The following is a 27,943-nucleotide window of genomic DNA, read 5'->3' as shown; positions in this document are numbered from 1 at the left end:
AAATACATCTGACAAAGGACTTACAACCAAGCTATAAAAAGAAAAGTCTCCAATAAATCAAAAAGAAGAAAAGTGAACGGGCAAAATCCTTAAACAGGCTCTTCACAAAATTGGATATCCAAATGGCGAAGAGTCTTTCGAAAAAGGCTCAACATCATCAGTCATCGGGCAAATGCAACTTCAAGCCACTGAAAGACCACTTGACAGTCACTCATCAGAATGGCTAAAGTTAAAAGATGCCAACACCAAATGGAACTCTCAAAATTACTATTAGGAGCATAAAATAGTATGGCCATTTTGGAAAAAGGTCTGACAGTGTCTCATAATTTGGTCTCATAAAAGGCAATTTCTCTTACACCTTCCATAAGAACATCATTCTTGGTAAAGACCCAGCAGGAGTGCTACAATACAGACACTGACAGAGGTGTTCAAGAATGTGTTCAAAAGAGGTGTTCAAGATTTATTCGTAATGGTCAAAACCCGAAAGCAACCCGAGAGCAGATAAATAAATTACAGTATGTGCCCACAATGGAATACCATTCAGTGATGACAAGATAACATAGATGAATCTCACAGATAATGTTGAACAAAAGACATTAGACACTAAAAAGTGCACACTATGATTCTGTTTATGTGAAATTCCAGAAAAATCAAATTAGCTAATGATTCTAGAAGTCAAGGACAGTCCTTACTTGAAAGCTGGGGCCACTGATTGGAAGAGCTGTGAGGGAACCATAAGTGTTCTCTGCCGTGATTTGGGTAGTGGTCATGTGGCAGTGACCTTCAAGCTTGCACCTTAATTAACTAACTAGTAAAGGGTAACCTGTAGTTCATGTGATTCATAAACAGCAGTGGGTGGGAGGGAGCACAGCTTCAAGTGTGAACACGATGAGGGTAGGAGGAAGGCTGGTCAAGTCCCCCTTTCGGAAAAGAAGGTTGCCGCCACCCCCACAGTCTTGTGAGTCCCTGCCCCTCTTCTGGGACTCAGTTTCCCCAACTGCGGAGTGGATCCAGAGATCTCCACGGCTTCTTACACTTTTGTCTCTTTTGGGGTAAGGCGGTATTTCACCCCTATCCCAAACGAGTCTTCTCAGGATTGTCCCTCCCCACCAGCCATACCTGCATAAGGGTCGGATAGGAAGCACCAAGCCTCCCAAGGTCCCAGCTGTGTGACCTCAGGTCTTTCAGTGCCTCGGGCCTCTATTTCCTCATCTGTAAAATAGAGTCAAGCATACCTATTTTTCAGGCTTGTGATGAGAATTTTCACTGAGTGCAGGGAGTCGTTACTGAGCGCTCCCTGTAGCTTACCAGGGCTTTGCTATGCACACGCTGTGCACACAGCAAGTGCTTAATAAATGGTGGCTTCGAGAGGACGATTAGATTCCCCACGGGTGGTTACATCTTTTTGAGAAGGGGTCCGTGTGGGGGGCCCAAAGTTGCTTGCGGGTCAAACGCAAGAGGGGAAAGGGGTCCTGGTGCAGACGCGGAGCGCGTTGTTTTGTTTGCGGCGGCGAGTGGAACGCGGCCAGCGAGGCGCACGGCCCCTTTAAGAGTCGAATGGAATGTATCAAAACAAAAAGGTCGCGCGCCCACTGGCTGCGCGCCGCACGTGACCTCACAGCTGATTTCCTGGCCCCCCTCCTTTTTTTTGTTGCTGCCGCCGCCGCGGCCGCCGCCGAGTGTCAGTTTCTGCGCCGCCGCCTGCGGTCTCCCGGCTGCGGGCTGCCGGCCGTCCCGAGTCTCCGTCCCCGCCGCAGCCGCCGCCGCCGCCGCCGCCGCGGGCCCGCGCACCGCTCCGCGCGCCCGGCCCTGCCCAGCAGGCGCGGGCCGCGGGTCCCAGCGGCCGCTGCCCGGCGCGCAGATGGCGCACTCGGCGGCCGCGGCGCCGCTGGGCGCGCTGGAGCAGGGCTGCCCCATCCGCGTGGAGCACGACCGCCGGCGCCGCCAGTTCACCGTCCGGCTCAACGGTAACGCGGCGTCCGGCCCGCCCCCGCCTTTTGTCTGCGAGCAAGCGGGGCCCGCCGAGGCCGCCCCCTAGCTGGGGCGCGCGCCCCCGGCCCGCGGCCCGGGAGGGGCGTCGCGAGCGCGCGCCGCGGGGTGGCCTCCGGCGGCCGCCGCTCGGGTGCTGCTCCGCCCGGCGCCCCGGGATCAGGCCGGGGGCTGCGCTCGCGGGCTTGGTGGGGGCGCGGCCGACTCGCGGGCTGGGGAGGAGCGGGCTGCCCGGGAGAGGCGCGCCCACGCGGAGCGCCCCGGGCAGGCGGGCAGGGGACTCCCCCCCCCCCCCCCCCCCCCCCGGGAAGGCAAAGGTAGAAGTAGGGCCAGCTCGGGTGTTCTGCCGCCGGCACCCTGCTTCAGCTACTCGGGACCCTCACCTGCTCGAGCGCGGCTGTTTTCCGGTGTTGGACACCCCCTGAGGGCTGCCGTCAGTGGTCCTGGAGTGTGGGTCAATGGGGACGTCTCCCCTTTCCCTGGGTGCTAAATGGCTTCTTGCCGCCCCCCGGACTTTAGCTTTCCTGCACCGACAGAGTTGGGAGAATCCTCTGAGCAGACCTAGGGCGGAGGGAGAGAGTGAAGTGTCTGCCCCGGTGGGGACGATGGAGGGGAAGGTGTCACCGTCAGCCCCATTGGCTCTCAGGCTTTGGCCAAGTTGCCTCATCTGTGTGCCCCAGTTCCATCTTTGCAATGGTAATACCACCAGTGCACTCCTCTCCGCTGGTTGTAGGGATGAAATACAATAATGAGAGTGAAGAAGGCTTAGAATAGCGCCGGCAGCATAGAGCAAGTGCTGATCAGCGTGGACTGATCACTGTTTTTAAAACCAGAAAGTAAAATCGAGTCTTCATTTCCTGTAAAGAAAGTTTCCACCACTTACTAACCCATACTCCCTCCCCGCTAAGAGGTCTGGGGGATTGAAAAAAGAATTATAAAATCCAGGACCGTGAACTCCTTGTGCACCGCATTAATAACTTTTTCTTCCCTCCCAGCTGGGCCCCTGGAGGCAGTGTCCAAGCCGGAAGGGCCCTTAGGGGCCATTGTGCCCATTTCTGAGAAAGGAAGGCAGGGGATCAGAAAAGGGAAAGGCTTGCCTGAGGTCAGGCAGTAAGTTAGGGCAGAGCTGGGATAGAATCCTACCTGGTGTGACTCCTGGAATGGGCTTGTCCAGCCTGCACTTGGAAGCAGTCAGGAAAGGCTGGGGCTGGGGCTGGGGCTGGGGCCTGGACATTTCTCAGGCCCTACCACATCCCGGTGGTGTGGGCACTATCATCTCCACGTTATGGATGAGTAAACTGAGGTTTGAACCACAGGGACAGTGATTTGCCCCGCATTACCAAGCGCCAGAGCTCAAACCCGACTGACCCTACGCAGCGTTCTTTCCTTGTGGACCTAAGGCCTTCCACCGCCATGGTGCTCGCTGTGGCCTAGCTGGCCATGACACTCAGGGCTGGCCATTCCTGTGTGGAGGGTCCTTGGGGTTTTTCAGATCCTCTTTTCTGAGGTTCCAGAGAGGCCTCTGGTTCCCTTGGGGGCTCCTCTATACATTCATAGAGACAGAAGAAAAAGGGAACATTTGGGGTTTTCCTTTTTTTTGCAAATCAGTACAGCCGAAGGACACCCCTCTAGAATTGGCTGTGGTCAAGGCTGGATGTGGGCCTGGCTTTATTTCTAAACTTGCCTCCTTCCCTTCCCCAGATGGCTAAGTATAAAATGGCCTGGGCTCCCCAGCCAAGCCCCGGGAGGAGTGGGAGGCGGCCAGCTTCTCTCCAGCCTGCAAGGTGGGGTCTGGGTGTGTATATGGGGAGGGGACGGAGATCATCTCTCTCTAGGCCCAGTCCTGCCTCGGCTGCCGAGGGGAAACAGCCTGTCATGGCGGCTCCCGAACCGCAGAGCAAGCCCTGGAGACTGGCTCCTTGTGCCCCTTGAGAGACGTGAATGCCTAGGCGGACAGCCAGGGCAGCCCCAGGGCTCCTGGTGCAGGCTCTGGGGCCATCCCCCCTGGCAGAGCTGTGCTGATAAGCTTCCAGCAAGCTCTGGTTCTGGGTGAGGGAAGAGACTGAGCAGCTGCATTCAAGTCCTCGCGGTCCACGAAGGCCCTGGGCATGTGAGGGGCGGGGGGAGGGGACACTGCTCTTCCCGTTTTGCGGATGAGGATGCTGAGATACAGGGAAGCGACCGACTTGCTCGAGGTCTTGTACCTGGGGAGGGAAGAGTTGGGATTCCTTCCACAGGTCCTTATTGAGCACCTACCGGGTGCCGAGCATCATTCTAGGTGCTGAGTCCTCGTGGGGCTGACAGTCTAAAGGGGTAGTGAACAGTAAAGAAAGTTTAAAGTGTCCTAGAAACCAAGGGCCTGGTGAGGAATAAAGCAGGGCAGCGGGAAGGTGTGTTGGGAAAGGGCTGCTGTTTAGAATCAGATGTCCAGAAGGGCCACTCTGGGAAGGTGCCATTTAAGTGAAGACATAAAGGAGGCAGGGAAGGGGGTTCTGAGTGGAAGAAGCAGCAAGAACAGGAGCCCTGCGTTGCCTGGTGTGTATCCAGAGAAATAGGGGAGTGGCGTATGGAGAAAGGAAGATTCGGCGATCGCAGCAGATAAGATCAAGAGGTCACGGGGTGGGGGGGTACCAGGGCCACAGAAGCCACTGAGGACTTGGCTTTGACTCTGAGTGAGGTGGGTGCCTGGGAAGGTCCTGAGCGGAGGAGGCTAGACGGGATGTCCTGGGCTCCTTCCAGCTGCTCCCAGGGGACCAGACTGTGTGGGGCAAGATAGGAGCAGGGAGGTAGCTACTGCACTAGTCCGGACATTGTGAGGAGGGCTGGGGAGAAATGGCCGGGTCCTGAAGAGACGAAGAAGGACGCGTGGGTAGAGCATGAGATGATGCCGGAGCTCAGGCTTGTCCCCCACAGCCAAGTTCTGAAACACTAGCTTGCGCATCCCCATTTCCCAGGAAACAAGGGCACACAGCCAGTAGGCATCTAAGCCAGAATCGAGCCCCTATCCCTGGCAGGTCCCTTCCTTGACCTCTCCTCTCCCCTCCCAGCCAGGGCCGAGTTTCCCACATGCTACAAGTAGGAGGGTCATCTGGGGGGTCCTAGAATCCTGGTGCTTTCCACATCCTCTCTGACCCCCATTTTGCAGATGGGAAGACTAAGCCTCCAGAGAGTTGGCAGGTACCTAGAGCAGGGAGGACGGAGAGGATGCCTGCACTGGCGAGAGGACTAACCCAGTATGTGGACAGACTCGCCTGGGGGACCCGCAGGCTCTGGCCTCATGTGCCTCCTGGCTGTGCTGGGTTCTGCCCCTCGCACTTCTCTGGGTCACAGCCCCGATGTCTAACCCGCCTCGAGCCACTGATGTGTAGCCCCTCCCCAAACCAGCCTCTATATGTGCAGATGCCCAGAAAAGCCAGCCAGGTGCTTCTTGGGCCTGCCCCCCTGCTCCGGCACCCACTTGTCCTAAGTCTGCTACTTAGGCTCCCAGACGGAGCAGGGGGCCCGGGTTCCGGCTTTGCCTCTGCTTCAGTTTCCTGACCTGTACAATGGGTGTTTGGATCCACCGGCCCCCGACTCAGGGCCCGTTCTGGCACAGCAGGGTTGGTGGCTCTCTCCAAAAGTCCCACATCTCCAACCCTGAATCCCGGCTCCTCCTTCCGGCCTGCCAGGGAAAAGAATTTCTCGGTGACCACTTCCCCTGATGGCTTCCCGGGGACCTCGGTCCTCAGTGGGGCCAGATGGAGGGTGCCAGAGTGGAGACACCCAGGGCAGGGCCCCATTAGCGGAACAGCTGTAACTTTCTTCAGAATTAGTTACAGTTCATGATCTCGATGTGATTCTGCGGTCCGGGAGGGTGGTACTGATTGTCCCAAGCAGGAGAGGTAAGGTCTTGGACACAGAGGTCTCAGGATTGGCCTGAGGTCCCCTGGCAAAGCTGGGACTGGAACTCAGGGCCCCACTCTGCCCTGGGCTTGTTCCTGTGGCCCCCCAGTGGCGAGCACTGACCCCCTTGATAGTGAGGCTTGGAGTTCTTGGCAGTTCATGGGATCTGGCCCAGATAAGGGTCTGGGGCCCAAGCAGGCGGCAAGAACAGTTCAACAAAGGCTGGGGGGTCAAGAGCTGGGTGTGTGTAAGGAGCCACAAGGCCAGTGTGGCTGGACCAGGTCCCCACCAGGTGAGAGAAAGGATCCAGTGGGCAGACTCAGGGAAACCAGCAAGGCAGCCGGAAGAGGGTGCCTGTGGACACGTGAGCACTGGCCAGATTCCAGGCACATTTTGAAGGTTCTGTCCATGGACCTGCTGAAGGATCAGGTCAGAGTTTGAGAGGAAAGCAGGGCACGGAGGGCCCTGAGGATCTTGGCCTGAGCCACGGGAAGGTGGCCGTTTTCTGGGGCTCTCCAGGCATCAAGTGTGGGTGGTTGGGACCAGGTGACCTTTGCTGCCTCTCTAAGGCCCAGGTGCCAGGCCACGGGCCAGGCTCCCCAAGACTGTTCACTAGGGGTCTCTGGGTCCTATCCAGCCTGGAGTCCTGGATCTGGCCAGCGGGAGAATTCAGTACGGAGCTTTTCCCTCACACGTAGCCCACCCACCCTGGTGGCCCCAGATGCCTTTTTGTACATCTTTCAGGTAGAAAACTCTCGTAAGTGAACTCAGCCCCACATGCTGCCAGCCTGTGTGACTGCCTCTTGGAGCCTCAGTTTCCCCATCTGTAAATGGGGCTGTAAGAACCTTACCCATTCTGTAAGACCGTGGAGAGGATTGGTGTGTGGAGAGAGCTGAGCACGGGGCTGCCTGTGGCAGGGCCCCACAGATGTGAGCTGCCTGTCATCTCCCTGAAGGCCAGCCTGGGAAAGCCAGGACCCCAAAGCGCCTTCCTACTGCTCTCCCTCCTTCATTCGGGTTTGCCCCCTCCCCAGCCACTGGTCTCAGAACGTTCCACCTCAGGGCCTTTGCACATGCTGTTCTTAACCACCTGGATAGCTCAGCCCCCGCATCTCCTCTTGGATGGTTTGCCTCCTCCAGGTCTTTGCTCCAAAGAGGCCTCCCTGTATACTCTGTTTAAAATGGTAGGCCTTCCCTCTTTGCTGTCCAACTGCTCGCCTCGAGTCTTCTATTACGGTGGTTTTGTTTCTCTGTCTTCCTCCACGAAGGCAGGGTCAGTCTGTTTTCTTCACTGCTGCATGCATAGCATCCAAAACCCTGCCTGACACATAGTAGACCCTCCGTGAGTTTTGGGGTAATTAAATGGCCAGGGCAGGCAGACAGCTCCTCCAGTGACTGGTGACCAGCTCGGGCCCAAAATAGCCTCCTGGTCTCTGCTCTCCTGTACTGGGTGAGCTGGAGTAACTCCAACAGATGCAGGAGCCGAGAACTGAGTCCCTTGCGACACAGCCGGGGCAGGCTGCCGTGGAGGCCACAGCTGGACCCTGGCCACAGCTCAGCCGGCAGAGCCACAGTTGGGACACAAGGAGGAGATGTTGGGGGTCTGGAGGTGGGGGGAGGAGGCAGAACTGGGGCCACCATCACTGGGGCTGAGAAGGGGAAAGGGCGTTCCAGGCAGAAGGAACTGCCAAGGCAAAGGCCCGGCGGCAGGAGGCAGGAGGCATGTTGGGGGCGGGGGGAGGGGGCGGTGGGGGGCAGGAAGAGAACTGGGCTGAGGCTCCGGAGGCCTGGGTGGCAGTTTCCCCTGGCACTCGCTGTGGTACTTGGATCTCTGGAGCTCAGTTTCCCCATCTGGAAATTGGAAGATGAATTGTAGCCTCCCTCCTGGAGCTCTGGGGAGAAACAGAAAGCCTCCCGCATGGGATCGGGCCCTGGTGCAGTGTCCGACTTGCTGCAAGACCCTGGTCTGGTCATTTCTGTCTCTAGGCCTGTCCGTCCTCCACACCCGCCATAGACGGGGAGCCCAGACGGCACTAGGGGCGAATTCCCTGGGATGCTTTAAAGTTAAAACACATGAGAGACAATTCGCTTTTAAAAATTAGAAAGATAGGGGTGCCTGGGTGGCTCAGTGGGTTGAGCGTCCAAGTTTGGCTCAGGTCATGATCTCACGGTTTATGGCTTCGAGCCCCACATTGGGCTGTGTGCTGTCAGCATGGAGCCTGCTTTGAATCTTCTGTCCCCCCCCCCCTTCACCCTCTCGTGCTCACTCATCTCAAAAATAAAATTTTAAAAACGTTACAAAAATTAGAGAAAGACACTTGGCACTGACATGGTTTCTTTTAGGGGCAGTGATTTGTGTTTTCTAATCTCAGGGCCTTTGCGTTGACTGCACCCTCTGCCTGTCCCTCCCTCAAGCACCCCCTCGACTCAGAGGTTTTCTTGGAGGGATCTCCCCAGACTGCCCCCCTGGCTAAATGGCCCCATCTTGCCCCCAACCCACTTTACTTTTTCCTTCGCACACTTGCAACTGTCTGAAATGATAAACCGTGGAGTTGTTCTCAACTCTTGTTTCTCTCACTTACCACGTCCGAGTCATCGGCACATCCTGCTGGCTACACCTGCAAAACACCCTCAGACTCTGATCCCTTCTCGCACCCCCACGGCCCCCACCCGGGGCTGTGTCCCCATCATCACTCACCTGGACTAGTGCAGCAGCCGCCTCAGCTGTCTCCCTGCTCCTGCCCCCGGTCTGTTCTCGAGGCTGCCGGACGGATTCCACGAAGTCATGAGTCACCTCCTGCCCCTCCTCTGCCCACGACCCTCCTATGGCTCACAGCTCACAGTGATTTAAGAGGCTCTGCGGGACCTGCTCCTGTCACCTCCCTATTCTCACCTTCTCCCGCTTTGCCCACACTGCTCCAGCCACCCGAGCCTCCTCACTGTCCCTCAAACACACCACACCCGCTCCTGCTTCAGAGCCTTTCGCCAGCTGTTCCCTCCGCCAAAACACTGTTCCCCCGGACGTCCCAGGGCTGACTCCCTCTGCTCCTTCCTGTCTCTACCAAACACTCCCTCGGCCCCACCCTCTGCCACGCTACACATTAACTTGTTTTCCTTGTTTATCCTCTGTCTCCCCTTCTAGCCATTTCCACTAGGGCAGGGCTCTTTGTCTGGCTTGCTTGTGGGTGAGTCCCAGTATCAGAAACAGTGCCTGGGGCTCAGTAAACACGCGTTGAGTGGAATGGATGGATACATGGTTGAATGGACAGATGGACCGATAGGACGGCTGGGGACTAGATGGGTGGCTGCGTGGCTGAGATGGCTGTGTAGGTGGATGAGTGGGTAGATGGATGGCTGGTGCTGAGGTTGCTACTCAGAGCGTTTTGTAGAGACCTCGTTTAGTCGTCAAGCTACGTATGAGGAGTGCTTTCTCATATCCCCACTTTATGGATGAGGAAACTGAGGCACAGAGACATTATTCAGGATCCGACTCTAGCAGCGTGCCTCCAAGCGCCCGTCCCTCCACCGCTTGCCTGAGTCAGGCCCCGAGAGTCGTCACAGCCTCACCTGTTCACCACCCTCCGTCCGCAGGATGTCACGACCGGGCCGTCCTGCTGTATGAGTACGTGGGCAAGCGGATCGTGGACCTACAGCACACGGAGGTCCCCGACGCCTACCGCGGGCGCGGCATTGCCAAGCACCTCGCCAAGGTAGGGGGCGCGGAGGGTGAAGGGTGGGGAGAGGGAGCCGCCCCCGCGTTCAGCTAAACCATGGTCCCCGGGGGCTGATCGGGGCCTGTGTCTTGGCTGACGTGTAGACGGGTGCCCCCCGCCCCGGCCAACAGGTTACAGCTGGGAGTATGCAGGCTTCAGGCAGCACACTTTGCCTTCCCCCAGCTCCTCTGGGGCCCGGGTTTCTGTAGAGCTAAGCCTCCTGGCCACTGAGGCCTGCCGTGAGTCAGGAGCTCACTGGCTGGGGCCGCAGCACCCGGCATATAGTCCATAGGCGCTCAGTAAATCATTCCTGAACAAGTGGATAAATGAACGTTTGAGTACATTGGCTTGTGCCGCAACCCCCAACCCCAGCCCCTTCATCCAAAAGCCCCTCAAACCCCAGGCCGGCTGGAGAGCACGTTTGGGCTTCATGCGGGGAACTGCAGCCTGGAACGGAACGGCCTTCCGTTCGTTCTCCCGAGGGCCACTCCAGGCCCACGTTCCCTCCGCCCGTCCTTCGAACCTCCACCCCGACCTCGGGCCTCTGTTCCTCCTCCAGCCTCTGCCCTGGTTTAGTTGCTGACCGGGGCCAGCAGCTTGTGGCTGAGTATTTCAGACATGGCTGTCTTCTTCCTTTAAGTGGGACAAGCTGTGAGTTGGTGTGGGGGGGCTGTCCCGTGTTACTGAGGAGGAAACCCCAGGAGTTACCCACCTGGGTAGAGGGGAGGTGGGCCGTGGAGCGGGGTGCACCCCTCCCTCACGGCCTCGGCCAGCCATGGGACTTGCCGGAGGCCCCGTCCGGGACTCCCCTGAGCTGTGCCTGCCGAGGGCACCAAGTGCTCACCCTGTGGCCTCTGACGGGTACCTTCTTGGGCCTTCGGTTTCTTTTTCTGCGAAACGGGAGCAGAGACTGGAGTCTTGTCTCTTGAGGGTCTCAGGTAGTGAGTCCTGAGACGGGGTGTGGACGGTGAGATGCACCAAGGCCTGCTCGGGCACGTGGGGCTGGAGGGTCACGCTGGCCAACCTGGAAGCACGGGGTCCCTGGTAGGTGCTCAGTAAATGCTGCTCCCCTTCATCAGACCAGCCAACCCCACCCGGGCTGTCTTCCACTTTGTTTCAGCAAACGTTTATTAAACACCAGCCGTGTGCAGCATCCTGCCAGGCACCAGAGGCAGGGCGTGCACCAGACAGGCCCTCGTTCTCCGTCTCGTGAGCTCGTTGGTGCACACAACCACAGCCACAGATGAAGGCCACACACTGGCACCCTCATCGCTTCCCCCACGATTGGCTTTGGGAGCCCTGTAAGAACTAAGCGTGACCTCTGCTGGGTGCGGGGGGCCCTGGGGCGCCCCTGACCCAGCCTGAGGGTAAGGTTCCAGAAGGAGGCATCAAATGAGTGGCCACGTGGAGATGAGGGAAAAGGCGCTGTAGGCGGCAGGTGCCTTGGGAGCACAGAGGCCCTGAGCTCAGCCGGGGCAGGTGCATTGGGTGACAGGTGTCCTGGTGGCTGGTGGGGAGGGGCGGGGAAGGAGGGGACGGGCCAGACCGGCCACGGGGAGGGGGTTCTCCTGCTCCGTGTCCACTCGATGCCGTTCACGAGCACAGAGCTGTGCCCGCGTGGCTGCCTGGGTAGAGACTCCCTCCCAGGGCGGTTTTGAGCGGGGCCTCTGGATCCAGTCCTGGCCTGTTCACTTCAGTGCCGTGTGGCCTCGGGCAGCACACCAAAGCTTTCTGCCTCGGTTGCCCCAACTGGAAGAGGAGGGTGGCGGCAGCACCTCCCACCTTCCGTTGCAGACCAGGCAGAGCATCGGCAGCATCGGCCGCATCGGCCGCGGCAGCCAGCTCCCGCCCTCGGGGTCGGGGAGCGGCCCGGGAAGCGCGGCAGCAGGGGTGCGGGCTCCGGGCACTGAACGCCTTTCTCTCCACCCCGCCTGCCAGGCCGCTCTGGACTTCGTAGTGGAGGAGGACCTGCGGGCCCATCTCACGTGCTGGTACATCCAGAAGTACGTCAAGGAGAACCCCCTGCCGCAGTACCTGGAGCGCCTGCAGCCATAACCCCGGCCCCGCAGGGCGGGAGCCCTCCATGCCAGACCTCTCCTCACGGCCTTCGCCCTGGCCCTCCGCGTGCTCTCAGGAAACCCGCCCCCGCCCCGGGGGACAGACTCAGAGTTATTTTTGTAAGGACACTCACCTGTGGCCCCTGGAGGCCGCTGGCCGAGGATGGGCAGTGGTCCAGCTACCCCGGTAAAGGGGAGGCCGGGCAGCCGAGGGTCCGGCCGCTCCCCCTCCTCAGACGCTGGCTGGCTTCTCAGAAGGCCACCCGGGCCGTTTGCGGGCAGGCCTGCGAGGGCCTGCCGCCAGGACCGGAGTGTGCTCAGGGGCGTCCCGTGGCCAGTCTGGCTCCCCCCTGCTGTTCCCAGCTCTGTGATTGGCAGTAGGACCAATTTGGGGCCCCGTCTGCCACCACCTACGTCGGTGTCCTTTCTGCAGATGAGGAGGGTGTCCCCCCGAGGGGAGAGGTGCAATAAGAAACCTCGCGTGCCAACTTCCCGGGGGCGTAGCACTGAGCCACGGTTGCCACCAGCACTGCCCCTTCTCTTCCTCCAGCTGGAGTGCCCTGGCGCCGGGGGGGCAGGCCAGGGCGAGGGGCGAGCCTCCTTCGTGTGCAGAGCCCGGAATGGGTGCACACGTGAGCACACATGCACACGCACACACATGCACGCACACACACGCATATGCGCACACACACAGGACACTATGTGCAGGGCTGTGCGTCAGCGGAGGGAGCGCCGGGTGTTCTCTCCGTGGTACCTGTTCCCTTCACTCCTTGCCCCCTGGCCTGTCAGCTCTGCAGGAAATCGACACCCACCCGCTACCCGCCCCCACCCTCCGTTTGCCCCGTCTGCCTGGAGCCAGCTCCGGGTGTGGCCCGAGCAACCAAGCACTGGGAAGCCCCCCTTCACTGGCCCCTTGGCCACCCGCAGGGTGGGCTTTCTCAGAGATGACCCTTTGGAGCTTGAATGGGAGGGAGGCGAGCTGTCCTCAAGGAACCGTCCTCAGCACCCAATGGGAAGAAACATTTCTGCAGAGGGATTTCCTTCATGGCCGCTGGATGTCAGAGCTGCTTTTCTCTTTCTTGGCAAGCTGGTGGCCGGGCACGTTCTGTGGCCTGGCTGGAATTCCGGGGTTCCTCCCAGACCAACTTTCCTGGCCTGGGAGGTGCACACCAGCACCCTTTGTTCTGCTGGCCTTGTGAGCTGGTTAGAGCTCGGGGTCCTGACCTGTGCCCTGCTTCCCACGAGGTCAAATCCGTGCCGCTCCTCTGTGGGGCTGGAGGGCGACCCTGGGGTCAGAGTCCCTCTGGGGGACTCTGAGATGTCAGTTAACAACACATCTGGAGGGGTATCCTGTCCCCTTCGGGCCTCCGACTGGGGGAGGGTTTGGGGAGGTGTGTGTGTTCGGGGTACTGGTTGCCAGGTGACCCCTCCCTTTTCTCTGACTCGCCGTGGCATCCACTGGCCTGCGGTCGGCCTTTTCCGCTCACCTCTTCGCTTCCAGTCTCTGCACCAAGCTCACCGCTACCACCGCAGCAGCTCAGGGGCCACCTCAGACATTTGCACAGACACCTCCTCACCCAGTGGCAGGAACGTCTAGATCAGCGGGTGCACAGAGGCCCGACAGCCTGCCCACTGGGGGGTCCCTGAGCCCCAGAGAGGCACTGCCCTTAGCATCCCCCACCCACTCCATGTGCCAGCCCCCAACCCCACTCTGGCCTCCAAGAATTCCCCGAGGGCTGAGGACACCCCTCACTTTCCCACCGTGCTCCTCAGCTCTGTTTGCGAAGGGCTACCGCGAGGAGTCAGAGAATCGCCTAGGCCTCCACTGGGCTGGGAGTCCCTGGGCAGGAAGAACCCAGCAGGAAGTGGGCTCGGCTGCCGAGTCCCCTCCGAGGCTGGGGGTATCGCATCCCTGGTGCGGTCTGAGGAAAGAGCGGGCTGTAGGCCCAAGAATGGACAGATGGGCCAGTCCAGGAGCTGGGCCTTCTCCCTCTGACTCCTGAGGCAGTGGGGTTGGGGGTCCCCTCCCACTCCCCACCCACACATGCCTTCCCAAGGTCAAGCACAGACTCAGTCATGAAAACTCCTCCCCAGTAGCTCAGCAAGCTGGTGCTGCTTCCCTCCCTGGTCTGCAGGGTGATGTGGGTACCAGGAGGGTACTTGGCCCCAGGGTCCCCCTGGCCCATCCACGGGAGGGTGCCCTGCAGCAGTGGCACACGGGACCCCAGGGCCTACAGGAGCAGAGAGCCAGGTGGCATCAGGAGGGAGCAGCCCTGTTCCAGTCCCCAGTGTGTCCCAGCCCGAACCTGTGTTCTTACAGCAGGTGACGTGCCACACTGGCCAGCGTACACACAAAACACTTAGTACTTGAACCAGGAGAAATGCAGGGTCTCGGGGGCCGTGTACAGCCCTGGGCCCAGGAACAGCTCGTCCCCAGTTCCTGCAGGAGCAACCTGGAGCCTCCTCAACTCCGGCTGCCTTAAAGGACCATTGCCCCCACTACGGGGCCCTCAGCCTTCAGCAGAGTCTCAAAGCAACAGCCTGCTCTCTGAGGCTGGGACCCCGTGGTCTGCAGCAGACGCGGGCCCTGGAGCCCCCAGCCCACTTCCACCGGCCTGCCCCGGTGCTACTCAGTCTGTTCCAGCCTCACCCCCGCCCATCCGGGGAGTTCCAGGAGCCCTTCCTCAGGAGGCGGGTCACGCGGGCCGGTCCTTACACCACCCTGCAGGGGCAGGGGGACGCTTAGGGATCCCACCCGGGCCCCCCCTTCCAGCAGATCTCCCCCAAAGGCCCCGCGCTGTCCTGCCATGTCTCACTTTGTGGGTTTTTCTTGCCCAGTCAAATTAGGGGGTAACTCATGTGCCTTTCCTACTCAGGACCTGTTCCATGTGGTGTCTGGGCCAAGGCTGGTCTCCAGACCTGCTCCCTTTTGTTATTTTTCAAACTCCTGAACAGATTGCATGGCATACATTTCAATAAAAGGTGTGATGTGGCGTGTGGGCCCCAGGACTGCTAGATGCGACAGCGTGGGCGCTCACAGGCCGGGGTGGGGGGTGGCGGTTCCCCAGCATCTTGCGCCTCCCCCGCAGCAGTCTGATCCCTGGCCCCCTTCTACCTATTCGATTCGGGAGCCATGGGGTGTGAGGAAGGAAGGGAGAGCAGGCCTGGCAGGCGGTCTCCATTCTGTCCCTGGTCCCTGGCGTTCAGCCGCTTATTTAATGAGCAGCAAAGCCCCCATTTTCAGGTAAGGAACTCGCTGCGACAGGCACCAGGGCTTGGCTAAGGTCTCCAGGCCAGACACCGGTGGTGTCAGGATCCGGGGACTTTGGCATCCTTTCCCGTGCCGCAGCTCCCACCTCCTGAGGCCACGGCCGTGCTCTCAACAAGGCCAGCGGGGCAGCTGGTCGGGGGTCACCAGGAAAAGGCTGTGAGGTCCCGTCACCTCACGTCAGCTACTGCTCTTAGGCATGGCCCTCTCCCCGCCAAAGAGCCTTGTCGGGAAATCCCAGTCCAGTGGTACAGGCCTCTGGGGTAAGCCGGGCACTGTGCTCGAGGACTGTGTGGCCCCGTCGTGTGTGTGTCCCGCTCCCTACCCACGACGCCACTGCCCGGGGAGGGCAGGACCCTTGAGTGGGAAGTTTTTCTCCTAGTCCTCACTCGGAATTACGGTGCTAGTCCGAACAAAACGGGAAGGCACCACGATCACCAGGCCCTTCAGAGTTTCCGTCCGGCTTCGTCGTCACGGCCATGCCGTGAGATCCCGGTTCTTAGGCCTGTTTTACGGATGAGGAAACTGAGGCTCAGAAGGGGGGAGTCATTAGGCTGCAGCCCACATAGCTAGAGAGCAGGGGAACCAGGATCCACACCTAGCTCCTGCCCTCCTTATGCTGCTGTGCTTGTGTGTCGTGAGATCTTACTTTAGGTGACAAATGGTAACCGAGGGCAATACACAGATAACTCTTCTGGCAGCTTCTCTGCTCGTTTGGAAGGCTGAGGATGGTTCCGTGCCGAGCTACGAGGCGCATCACTAATCGGGGGGGCCCAGCGGGCGTGAGAAGACATCACGTGCAGCTGGGGTATGACGCTCAAGCATTCGCTCACATTGTCCCTTCCTCAGTTCAGGATTCTCTAATTTGCTCAAGTCCAGCCAAGTGTCCCCTGTGCTGTTCTCAGGGCCCCGCTCCTTCCAAGTCAGCACCGTAAAGTGCACATCAGAGTCTGGCGAGGCTGTGAACGCGACGGGCTTGTCACCACGACCAGCGAGATCCTATCCGGGGTTCTGTTTGCAGTCGTATCCGGCCGACAGCTACACGATATCAAAGACGGGCTTTTCTGGCCTCGGACGCTTTGTGGCTTGGGACCTGCGCCTCAAGCCGAGCCCTGGGTTTTCCTCCCTCTGACTCCAGCGCAGCCCCCGCTGCCAGCCCATACCAGAGCATCTGCGCCTGTGGTCCCCATCACGGTGACTGGGGACAGCAGCCAGGGGGGCTCCAGGCCCCGCCTTCCGGCAGCGAGGTCATGCGTGCGCTCCAGCACAGCCGGGGCCCGGCCCCCCGATCCTCGGAGGCCGTAGCCCGTCCCAAGAACAACAGCGGTCAGTGGAGAGTCAGCAAAACTGACTCTAGGTGCTTCAGACAGAGGGGATTTCGTGCGGGGACTGGTTACCAAACCACAGGAAGGATGAGAGGAGCCAGCGTGAGAAGATGACCCAGTGACCCGAAGAGTAGCAAGTGTGGGAAGCTATCGGTGGGAGCCGGTGACAGAGTGTCGCCGCAAGCTGCGATCACTGGGCCGCTGGAAGGGCTTCGCTGCCCAAACAAAACCCCGGAGTACAGGCCCGCAGGTCCCCGCTGCCACCGCCGCTAAAAACACCCCCCAAATCTAGAAACTCCTTCACTGCCTTCTAGTCTCCTGCCGGCGCCTCCCTCGGGCAGAAATGACCGGGCAGCCAATGCTAAGGGCTCTGGGAAGTGGGGCTGCAGGCGTGTCTTCCCTGCGTGATCCAGGGGAGGAAGGGACGTGGATACACGCAGACAAGTAGCCGGGATAAAATATTCTTGCCAGCTTGCGGCGGAGCATCTGCCATCACGCCAGGCCATCTAGACGCCAAGGGCTGAAGCTGGCATGATCGAGAATGACAGATCCCAATGCCAAGCCAACACAGAAAGGCTGTCAGAATGGCCACTCCCATCGGGAGGCCCTCAGTCCTCACGACGGTGGCGCCCCAGGGGCTGGCGTGTCAGGAGCCTGTAGGAGGTGAAGGGGGACGCTGGCAGGCCAGAATCAGGGAGTTGGATGGGAGACCTGTGGGTTGAGGTTCGGCAACCTCCTGGATCAGGGAGAGGCTGGAAGGCAGGACGTCACAGGAGGATCCTTCAAGAGGCTTCTTTCTACAGACTGTCCAGATGTGAGAGGCACTCCACGATGAAGTCACACGTTAGATGTGGGAAGATGCCGAGACAGGACAGGAATAAGCCTCTCCGTGGTCGTTCTGGAATATAGAATGAGAAGAGTCGGGGAATAAGAATTCACTGGTGTTTCATCTGCTAAGACAAAACGGCCAACTAAAGAGCCCTCGTTGAAATTTCCCAAGATGCCCGTGAAGGGACAGTCCTCCTTTTCCACGTGGAGACCCCACAGTTCAGAAAGCCAGTCCCATTCCCATGTGGAGTAGCCGTTATGTGTCCCCAGAGGACATAAGGGTGAGCAAGGCAGATGGGGCTCCATCTTCAGGGGACCCACAGTGCGTGGCGGGGGTCAAAAGCACACACCCAGCCAGAAGACTCCGTGACAAGGCTGCTGGCATACACAGGCAAGGCACCCACCCCACGCAGAGGGCCCTGGAAGGCTCTCTTGAAGAAGGAATATCTAGCTTGAAAGCTACAAGAGGTGGGCTTTGTGAAGGGATCAGCGCACAGGCCCCACACGACGTGGTCCCCACAGCCTCTGACCTCATCTCCCCCCACTCTGTAAGCCACACGGGCTCCCCTGCCACCACTGTTCCTCATGCCTGCGAAGTCACTCCCACCTCAGGGCCTTTGCACATGCTGTTCCATGTGCACGGAATACTCTTCCCCCAGACATCCTCATGTGTCCCTCCCTTGCCTTGTTCAGGTCTGTGCCCAACCGTCACCTTTTCAGTGAGGCCTCCTTTCCCAGAGCCTACCCTGCCTTTCATGTTGCTACCCACCCATCCTGACTCCCTTACCCCTTCTCCAGTTTTCCCGGTCATCGCTCACCTCTTACATTGCGTACATACCCGCTTTGTTTGGGATTGTTTGTTATCTGCTGTCTGCATCTCGCTGCAAAATACAAGCCCCGCGAAGACAGTATTGTTTGTTTTCCATGTTGCTCGTTTTGATATGCTCGTTTGGAGATCAGATCAGTGCCTGGCACGTGTTTAAGGCTCAACGATACTTGCTGGATGGTTGGATGGATGGATGGCTGGATGGACAGATGGGCAGACAGATGGAACAGTCGGGAGAGAAAGCTCTGAGTAGACCAAACAGCATGAGCAAAGGCCCAACAGTGAGGTGGCTTAGGGCATCTTTTGAAGTTGCCGGAAGTGAGGGAGTGAGGAAAGGAGCCTGGGGAGGTGGGCGGGCCAGATGATGGAGAGCCTTGAGGTGCGGCGGAGGCTGCTCACAACTGAATCTGTCTCCACTCGCGGACACACAGCTGCTGCACCTACCGGCCTCCGTGTGGCTGGCGTGTCCCTGGGCCCGAGTCCTGGCCAATGGAACATGTGTGGAAACGAGATGGGCTCCTTCCAGGCTCTGGTCCTTCTCATTCCACTGCTGGATGCAGTCGATGGCAAGGCTTTGGGGACAGTGAATCCACTCGTAAAGACCACAGGTCCCTGAACTGCTGCATGGAGACGAGGCCCCTGCCAAAACCAAACTCTTATTTGGGCTTGGGCCGAGCTGCATTTGGGGGCGTGTTTGTTATACCAAATAGTGCGCCAAAGGCGTCTTCAAGTAGGGCGCCTCCAGTATCTACAGCCAGAAATTCGTAGCACGGGCTCAGTGGTCAGGCAGCGGGGACATATTACTGCAGAGTGGGAAGCTGGGGACTCATGTTCTGCAGGGGCCAAATGTTTGTGAACACCGTCCCCTGCGGTGCCTTGGGGGGCAGACCGGGCACCCACCCTGTGGCTCCGGGGGTGGGGGGGGGGAGTCCGGTGAAACAAGCTGTATACCCACGCGTGCGGCTTTGTTCCTTCAGCTCGAGGCGAGGCGTGAGGAATACAGGTCTGCAGCCAGAAGAAAGGTGGGTGAAAGCGTTGGAGGCCTTGCAGTTGGAAAAGGCACCTGCTACCGGCCCCAAATAGCAGGGAATACAACCGAAAACGTTTGAGCCAACAACCTTCTCGGTTCTGTGGGCAAAGGCCTCGGCCGCAGGCCAAGCTCAGGGGAAGCGTTGACTTGGCCTGCTCGCTAATCGTCTGAGAGGCTCGGGAGGTGAAGCATCAGTAAACTGAGACAGAGACAGACGAGTGATTAGAGAGCAAAGCAAAGAAGCCTCCAGAAAGCTATGTTAAAAAGAGAACCTCAGGTGTAGTCCCCTGGAACTTCCTGAAAGGAGAGCTCCCTACATTTTGGAGGAAATGGCTCTTGCCAAAGAAGCCACGAGCCTGCGGTTTGACCCCCGAGCCACGCCTGTGTGGGCAGGCTGCACAAAGTGTACAGACTCCTCCTCGGAGAAAATGGGCCTGGGAGGGTCCTCCCAGAGAGCAGAGCCAGGGCGGGGGGACCCCCGATGCCTGCTCCCTGGATCCCACCGTCGCTGGCCTGGTGCTGCCGCGTGCTCTCCCTTGTTCTGATGAGTTTTACCCACATTCATCCCGTCCCTGTCCCACATCTCATTCTGGTTCAGAGCAGGTAGCAACGTGGCTCTTACTTCCAGATCCCGGGCTGCCGCAGGTGGAGAACATGGTGCATCCCTAAGAGATAGGAGGCCTCGAGGGGAAACGGGGTGTGGTGTGAGGGTGTGCCCCTGGGGGAGGGTGGTGCGAGCCAAGAAGGGGGACGCTACCTCTGGGTCGCCAGAGGGCAGATTGTTGCGGGGACTCAGTAATTCACCAAAATTCCATTTCCTACCCTTCCTGGACAGATTGCACTTCCCGGCCTCCTAGGTGGTTAATGGCAGAAGTGGACGGAGGCTTTCAGAAGGTGGGGCTTCCCCCCCGCCCCACCTTCCCCTTCAGGAAGCAGCTGGCTGCGGGGAGGGAGAACCCAGCTTGTACATCTGATCTCTGAGGCGTTGTGCAGTCTCTCTGTTAGACTAACAGAGAGGCCCGGTCCGGTCAGGCATTTCGATCTGTTGCTGAGGCTTATGGGGAGTCATCGAAGGGTTATAAGCAGGGAAGTGCCATGTTCATTTTTATCTTATGTTATTTTTAATGTTTATTTATTTTTTAGACAGAGATAGAGCGTGAGCAGGGAGGGGCAGAGAGAGGGAGACACAGAACCCGAAGCAGGCTCCAGGCTCTGAGCTGTCAGCACAGAGCCCGACGCGGGGCTCGAACCCACGGACCGTGAGATCAGGACCCGAGCCGAAGTCAGAGGCTTCACCAACCGAGCCACCCAGGCGCCCCAGCCATGTTCATGTTTATTTTAAAGGAATCTTGGCGGCTGCAGTGTGGAGAAAGGATTGCAAGGTGAAGGCTGTGGGTAGGAAGGCAGCTTAGGAGGGCAGGACAGAACCTAGGCCACAACAGGGGCGGTAAGACAGAGAAACTAGTGGGTTCGGAGTGTTTCGGTCACCTGTCCCAGAATCCCACAGCTGACGAGTGGCAGGGTCGGGATTCAAACTGGAGTCTGTCTGGGTGGAAGAGGGCCCCATGTGGTGTGTGTGTGTGTGTGTGTCTGTGTGTATACACATGGCCCCCAGATCCCATCTCCACTCCAGCCAGCCTAGGCCGGAGCCCAGCATCCCTTGCCTGACCATATGGTCTCCCAGCCAGAAAGATCTTTCTAAGACCTCAGTCAGATCACGTCTCTGTCCTGCTCCAAACACTCCACTGCCCTCCTGCTGCACGAAGGGTACATCCGAGGGACCCGAAGCAGCCCCTGCTCCCCCCGTGTCCCTCAGGTTCCTCCCACTTCAGCCGCACTGACCTTGTTTCAGTTCTTCAGATCCTTCGAGTCTGTCCTTGCCTCGGGGCCTTTGTACTTCTGTTCCCTCTACCTGAAGTCTTCTTCCTCCACACATTACCATCATTTAATCTTGTCATTTAGATCTGTTGTCATTAGACATGTGTTCAGCTGTTAGGAAAACCCAACTCACAGGGGCACTTCCTTTGTCTTATGTACTAGAAAGTCTGGAGGAGGAAGGTCCGGGGCTTGTGCGGCGGTGCTGTGAGGTTACTGAAGGCCCAGGCTCTTTTCGTCGTCTACATCCCCTTTCTATGCTGACTTTTGCCCTCCTGATTGTTGCTTCCTGGTCACAAAATGGCTCCCATACCTGCAGGCATCACAGCCATATTCTAGGCAAGAGGAAAGGTGGATGCTGCCCTTCCTGACCTCGCCATCTAATGGTGCCTCCCTGGGCACCCTTCACCTCATTTCCCCATCTTATTCTGATCCTGCACCATACTTGGAGTTTTCTTCCTTGCGTCCTTGCTTGTTGACCAACTCTTGCCACTGAAATAAAAGCTCCCAAAGAGCAGGACTGCACCCACCTTGTGCATTGCCAGCCCCCCCCCCCGCCCCCCGCTGCCGCACAGTCTTTGGAGCGTAGGAATGTTTGTCGAATGAGCGAACAGTTAAGTCCCCTCTAGGTGCCGGAGTCAGGACGCAAACCCAGGTCTCCCACTTCACGGGCTTGGACATCTCACGGAGTATCTCTGGGACCCTCTCTGTGAGGAATCCAGGCAGCCCAGTCCATTTGCAGGTCCAGGCATATGAACAAGGAGCCAGTGTTTTCAGGCCTGGATACAGAGAGAGACAGAGAGACAGAGAGAGAGAGAGAGAGAGAGAGAGAAATCCTCCCCTGCCCCCCCACTGGGATTTGGGGAGTGCTCCTTACTTAGTGTGAGGCTGTATTTCCTCAAAGGCTGGCTGGCCAGCAAGGTGGTCCTGGGTCGTGCGGAGCCCAGAGTTAAATGGCAACATCTCACCTAGGGGGCAAGTGCCCCCCTTTCTGAGGGAGCTTTAGGGGAGCGACAATATCTAACTAGAATCTAATAACCTTTTTTTTGTTGTTTTATTGTATTTATTTTTGTAAGGTCCTGCCTATGATACAGACATTACATTTGGATAGTCACATAGAGTTTCCCATTTAAATAAATATATTTCAGTGCTCAAAGAGTGAACCCATCAAGGAGCACTAGTGAGGGTGGACTAAGGGTCTGGCACAAATGCCGATCATCACGTCTGCCTGCTTCCAGAACATTTTCATCCCACTTTTTTAATGGCCAAATAATACTCCATCGTTTGGGTTTATCCATTCATCCGTGGGTAGTTCCATCGTTTGGTGACTGAATAGTGCTGGCGAGAGCACGGGTGCCCTTTAGACAGCTTTGCGTGCAGCCACCCACCAGCCCACAGCAGCCCAACCCACGGGGCCCAGGGCAAGTGTCGTCACCCCACACATCCTTGTCCCGAATCAATGTTCCTTTGGATCTCCAACTTCTTTTAGGCTGGATGTTGGCAACGGTCACCACAGGGCACAGAGACTTGCGACATATGGTGGCCTCAGTCCAAACTAGGCAACAGTGTGTTTCTGGGCAGAGTTGTGTCACCCCAAAATTCATATGTTGAAGTCCGGGACCTCAGAATGGGGCTGTATTTGGAGATAGTCTTTAAAGAGGCAAGTGGGGTGAAATGAGGTCACATGGGTGGCCCTGACCCAATCTGACTGGCTACTTCAGAAGAAGAGAAAATCTGGACCCACAAGGAGACATGAGGAGCGTGTGTGTGTGTGTGTGTGTGTGTGTGCGCGCGCGCACATCCACACGGGGGGTCATGTGAGGACCGGTCTGTAGTACTTTGTTGTGGCAGCCCTAGCGAATGAATACACAGTATGTTTCAATGTCCTGGGAATATATCCTGAATCGCCTCCCTTCCCCTGCCATCCCCCAGCCCCAGTCCGGCTGCGAAATCAATACACAAATGGATGTCTCGCCTACCTCACGCTCCCGAGGGAGGCGCAGGCCATACAAGGCACTGCAAAAAGGCACTATTATTACCAAACCATCTTGGCCCAGTTTGCCTATTTCCTCCTCATATCAACACGGGAACGTTCCCATAGGGGCGCCTGGGTGGCTCAGTTGGTTCAGCGTCCGACTCTTGGTTTCAGCTCAGGTCATGATTACACGGTTCACGGGATCAAGCCCCACACTGGGCTCTGCGGTGACAGCACAGAGCCTGCTTGGGATTCTCTCTCTCTTTCCCTCCCCCCCTCCCCCGCTCACATGTGTGCTCGCTCTCTCTAAATGAATTAACGAACTTAAAAAACCAACACTGGAATGTCACCCGTTCGCGTCACCCTTCGGTATCCTTGCCCCGTCTGCCCCAGCCCTGAACTAGGGCTGATGGAAGGCAGCGGCCTCATCCATCTATTCCTCTGTCACCAGGGCTTTTTCAGAACCTGGCACAGAGCAGGTGCTCAGCAAGGATTAGGTGACAAATGAGCGAGTGACATACCTCCCATGGATCACCACAACTGCTAAGTAGGCTCACCGCTCATGCTGACCGCTATCAGTCTCCACCAAGAAGATAAATTAGGAGCGATCTGTGCCTTTCCCAGACTCGCTGTGTGAAGCTGTGGCAACTGTTTTATCTTAACGGGCGTGAACGGCATGTGCTGGGGGTTCCCGAAGAATGTGGTTTCTGCACACACACCGGGGCCTTTTCTGCATCCGAGGTGGCCTGCCGATGGGTGGGATGACGGAGGCTCCCCAGGAACATCCTGGAAGGACACTGGCCAGCTGCAGTTGGGCTAACGACTGCGCTTTTGCAGCAGGGAGCACAGGTAGGCCCACTTTTGTCTCACCAAGTGGAGAGCTGTGCCAAAAGGAGTTTAGGAAGGGGCTGTTCCAGCTGCCTACTGCCGCGTAACCAGCCACTTCACGGAGGCATAGAGCAGCAGCCATTTGATCCTGCTCATGCAGTCTGTGGGTCAGGAATCCAGACAGGGCACAGCAGGGAGGGCTTATCTCTGTCCCTCCACGTCTGGGGCCTCCATGGGGGCGGCGTGAAGAGGGTGCCGGTGACGCTTCGGGAAAACAGCCCCCGCTGGTGGGAGCGGAGGGCGGTCGGGCCGTATTTATCACAGTGACAAGCGCCCAGAGCCTTTGACCCAGCAAGTTCCCTTTTGGAAATGATCCCACAGGAAGACATGCGCACGGGCACTAGGAAGTTGTGCAAGTGTACGCACCGCAGCCCTCTCGGAAACGGTAAAAGACTACGGGAGGCTGGCTAGGAAAATCATGGTTCCGGTAAGACAAAGTGGTGTGTGCTGAGAGCGACCTCCAAGATTCGGTGGAGAGAGAAACGCGAGTCCCGGAGCTGTGTGCGTGGCACGCACCCTGTGGGTCAAAGAAAACAGTTGTTTTGAATAGACGCATACCCTTGCCCCGGTCTGGACGATCCGTAGACACAGAAGAAAGGGACCAGCGATGGCTTTAGGAGGAGTCAAGGATGAGGCAATGAGAAGACAGGATACGAGAAACTTATTTTCGCCGCATATCGCTTTGCAATTTGAATTCGATGGGTGAATACATCACCCATTCGGATTTAAAATTCTATTTTAAAAATGCTCATTTTTGATGCCTCACATCAGAAGTTCAGACCTTCACGTTAAAATATTATACTAAAGGTGTTTATATAAAGGTGTTTAGTATAAGATATTATACTAAAGGTGTTTCTGTTTGCCTTTCCCACACGCTTACTACGTGCTATGAAGCATCCGTGCAGTAATTTGTTGAACACATACTTGTTTCCCTCCTCGTACAGAGGTGTGCAGTGGCTGGTGTGGGAATGGCGTCGGTGGTTCCCGTCCTGCGCTTGCCTTTTTAGGCTCTTCTTCACAGCCAGGACCGGGAGCCTGCAAACCTCATTTCCCAGATGCCCTGGTCAGGTGACCCTGCCTCCAGGAGGCACCAGCAGGGCTTCAGAAGACAGGAGGGAGGGAGGAGCCATCCCAGCCCAGGATTCTGGTGGCCCCTCAGGCCGTGGTGGTGACAGCAGCTGTGTGACAGTAGCACCCCTGAGGGTGTGGCTCTCAATTCCTGCTCCAGCGAGCAGGAATCACGGTTCTGGGAAACATTATTTCTCTTTTTGCTCCTCTGGTCTTAGGGGCCACAGCCGCTCCCTCCAGTTACTAATCTGTGGGTGTCCTCATTGTTCCCTGGCTCCTCCTGCCCTCCCAACACCTCTGTAAACAATGCCCTGTATTACATTCCTTCTGTCTGAAATACCTAGGGTGGCTTTCCCCATCCCCTAACTAGACACTAACACACAGGTAAAATTACGCCCATTTTACAGATGAGAACACTGAAATTCAGAGAGAGGAAGTGACTTAACCAAAGGCAAACGCAGCACCTCTCCTCCCTCACCATGCTCCAGGTATCCTCATCTCATTTCTGGAACACATCAAGCTTGCTCACACTCCAGAGCCTTCACGCCTCTTCTCTTGTGCAGAACATTCTGTCGCTAGGTCTACATGTGCACACTGTTTCTCTTCATTCAGGTCCTGTCCAAACGTTACCTCTTGAGAGAGAGCTCCTGTAGCCACCCACAATCCCCAAGCCACTCTACATCACCCTGCTTGATTTCTTCTTAGAAATTCTCTGAAAATATTTACTCACACTGGAAAGCCCATGAGACCAGGAACAGTGCTTACCTTACTAAATGCTGTGTCTGGTGCCTGAGAATACCTGGCACTGAATGTGCACTCAGTACTTGTTGGCTCTAAGAATGAATGAGTGAAAAGGGTGCAGGAGAAGTGCCATTATTTTTGAGCACCAGCGAGGCCCCACCTTTCCCACCGGCTGGTTGTCTGCTAGCAGTTCAGGGGTCTCTTCAGGAGGCTCCACTGCGCGGGAGGCCACAGGAATTTCAATTCCCACCATTCAGGATGTACCCTCAGTAACTGGGTGCTCAGTTACTACGAGCTGAGTGAACCAGCCTCCCTATGAACCTTCCTGAAGATGTCTGTGCACTATCAGTGATCAAGAGGCAACATTCTGGGGGTGAGGGCAGGATCTCAGCTCAAGTCAGCAGACTGGAAGCAGATGGCCTGCTAGAAGTTAAGCGCAAGAGCCAGGGAGATGGGAAGATCATGCTAGGTCCACAGCTATTGGAGCACTTAACATTTCCTCTGTGCTTTAGACACTGGCCTGGGACCTGTCCTCGTTGACGAAGGTGGCGTTTCCAGAGCTTTTCCTGAGAGGCACCAGAGCATGGTGTGATCTCTGCAATCGGACAGCTTGGGTTCAATTCCTGGCACCATTCTTGACCCGGCAGGGTGACCTTGGCAAGTCACTTGGGCGGTTCCCTCATTTGCACAATGAGAATGCTGATAACACTTTCACAAGGCTGTTGTGAAGATGAGAAGAGTTAAATCACTTAACATATGACACTTGGAACACATAACACTTCGAACAGGGCTTGGCACACATAGCCATCAGCTGTTCTTGTTACCTTATCTAACATTTATCTGGATAAGTTCCATACCCGTATCATCCTATATCATGTCCATAGCAGTTGTGTGAGGAGAGGTACTAATATCACCGCTGCTTGGCCAACAAGGAAGCTGTGAGAAGCAGGTTCTAGAAGCAGCCCCAGATCCAGAATGTGGAGCCATGCTTCAAACCCAGCTGTTCTAGAATCCCCAGAAACCCTCGAGAAGAGCAGATAGTTTTGAGGGACCAGACTCAAGTCTAAAGGATAGTTGGCGGGGGGGGGGGGGGGGGGGGGACGGACAAAGGATTGTTGGCTGGGAGACAAAGACTTTTAGGGAAAACATGAAACAACTAGGGACCTACAAATGTTCTGAATTCGCGAGCCTGGCAAGTTCCAGGCAAGGAGAGGCAGTTGAACCTGGTCAGTTAGACAACCTCCAAACCACGAAGGGGCTTCCAGATTGTGCTAAGGAGCTTGAATTTCATCGTATAGGTGATGAGGGACTGTGAGAGGATTTCAAGCATTTAAATCTACCGCAGAATGTGAGCTGGAAGGAAATACTGATGAATCCTCAGTGGTAAAAGTGCCTTCTACACCTGCCAACCCCCTGCCCAGGCTTGCTGAGCTCCGCCAGAGTTGGATGCTGGGAGCGCTGTGCTTCTTCCTGTCTCTGAATCTGGACATTTTGACATATTAAGAGGTGCTCAAATATTTATGGAGCCCCCTAATGTGTCTGGCAACGTTGTCTGTGGAAAGCAGGAGAGGGACTATAAGTTCAAACACTGCAAAGGTTCCCCCCAAATAGCCCAAAGGTTCACGGGAGCCGCATCTAGGAATCCGTGGTTTCCATTTAGTCTCTCCTGACTTTACAGCAGCGTCCAGGCAGGGAAATGCCAGGTCCTGTGCAGGGATCCCGTCGGGGGCGGCGGGGGTGTTGCCCCCCATATACCTTCAAAGACACGGAAATATGCGATTATGCTCACGTCCCCGCACCAAGACACGGGTGGGAGGCGTGGTGGAGACCAAAGGGCCTAAGTTGGCCCACCTAAAATCGGCTTTTCTCTCTACGGGACCATGTTTCTTTCATAGCAATGATCGCGTGTTGTAGTTCTTCCTCTTCTCTGCTTTGAGATTCTCAATTCCAACAGTCTGCAAGCAGGGACTTTCGTGGCAGCAGGGACCGCGTCTGTCCTGTCCCCAGAGCATCCCGGGAGTCCAGAGCATTTGGGGGAATGGAGCGGGAGTAGCGAGGGCCTCCGAGAAGGGCCGGTGGCGCCTCGGGCCCCTCGGTGACCTTAGTGGACAGAGGCGGCTGTGAAGGGCAGATCGGGCCGCCTTCGCGGAGGGCGAGACCGAGGCGCCGGCTGGACGCGCCGGCTGCGGGGCGGGCGCGAGGGCGGTGGGCGCGAGGGCGGCGAGCGCGGGTAGGACCGGCAAGCGACAGGCGGGCCTCACAGAAAGCGCGGCGCCGCTCGGCGACTGCAGCGGGCAGCGCCGGGTCGCCTCCCGCGTGGCGCTCTGGGAGTTGTAGGCACTTTCCTTTCCACTCTCCTTCCGCGCTTTGCTCTTGAAGCCCAAGGCCGTACTAACGGGTGGGCGCCTGTAACTCCTAGCCTGTGAACTTTGGGAATTTTAATTTCTAAAAAGGTGTCCTGAATAGAACTCCTCCCAG

At 57.5% G+C, this 27,943-nt stretch overlaps 1 protein-coding gene and 2 long non-coding RNA genes across 9 annotated transcripts; 1 reads left to right on the top strand and 2 right to left on the bottom strand.

Annotated features, from left to right (window-relative positions):
• Window positions 1-435: 435 nt before the first annotated feature.
• LOC147574087 (uncharacterized) lies at window positions 436-2,262 on the bottom strand. Its single transcript, XR_015243912.1, has 2 exons — window positions 1,309-2,262; window positions 436-1,212 (listed from the first exon to the last, which is right to left on the bottom strand). It is a non-coding gene; the product is annotated as an uncharacterized LOC147574087 (long non-coding RNA).
• On the top strand, window positions 1,639-14,634 carry NATD1 (N-acetyltransferase domain containing 1). Of its 3 annotated transcripts, XR_015243905.1 has the most exons (4): window positions 1,639-1,967; window positions 9,463-9,581; window positions 10,705-10,951; window positions 11,523-11,650. XR_015243905.1 is itself a non-coding variant. In XM_086686244.1 (3 exons), exons 1-3 carry the CDS (start codon window positions 1,862-1,864, stop codon window positions 11,637-11,639), a joined length of 342 nt encoding a protein of 113 aa, XP_086542370.1. In that variant the 5' UTR covers window positions 1,647-1,861; the 3' UTR covers window positions 11,640-14,634. The 3 variants fall into 3 exon arrangements, 2 of the variants coding, with proteins under 2 accessions (XP_086542370.1, XP_086542369.1); XM_086686244.1 differs by lacking the exon at window positions 10,705-10,951 and having other exon boundaries at window positions 1,647-1,967; window positions 11,523-14,634; XM_086686243.1 differs by lacking the exons at window positions 1,639-1,967; window positions 10,705-10,951 and having other exon boundaries at window positions 8,893-9,581; window positions 11,523-14,634.
• A 5,616-nt stretch (window positions 14,635-20,250) lies between these two features.
• On the bottom strand, window positions 20,251-27,943 carry LOC147574085 (uncharacterized). Of its 5 annotated transcripts, none has more exons than XR_015243909.1 (4): window positions 25,490-27,943; window positions 24,581-25,339; window positions 23,326-24,173; window positions 20,251-21,572 (listed from the first exon to the last, which is right to left on the bottom strand). It is a non-coding gene; the product is annotated as an uncharacterized LOC147574085 (long non-coding RNA). The 5 variants fall into 5 exon arrangements; XR_015243910.1 differs by lacking the exon at window positions 20,251-21,572 and adding an exon at window positions 21,598-22,990; XR_015243907.1 differs by lacking the exon at window positions 20,251-21,572 and having other exon boundaries at window positions 21,598-24,173; window positions 24,581-24,902; window positions 25,203-25,339; window positions 25,490-27,942.

Source organism: Puma concolor, chromosome E1 (genome assembly GCF_028749965.1).
Source record: "Puma concolor isolate L17-30 chromosome E1, mPumCon1.1.hap2, whole genome shotgun sequence".
Lineage (NCBI taxonomy): Eukaryota > Metazoa > Chordata > Mammalia > Carnivora > Felidae > Puma > Puma concolor.
Note: the sequence above shows the minus strand (reverse complement) of the source record. Positions and strands in the feature narration are given on the sequence as shown.

What these genes read in the sequence shown, in the direction of transcription:
- NATD1 (XM_086686243.1), top strand. Translation starts at nt 9,288, where the DNA reads ATGAGGAGTGCTTTCTCATATCCCCACTTTATGGATGAGGAAACTGAG. An exon ending in TTGCCAAGCACCTCGCCAAG is followed by an intron (nt 9,582 to 11,522) that starts GTAGGGGGCGCG and finishes CCCGCCTGCCAG; the next exon opens with GCCGCTCTGGACTTCGTAGT.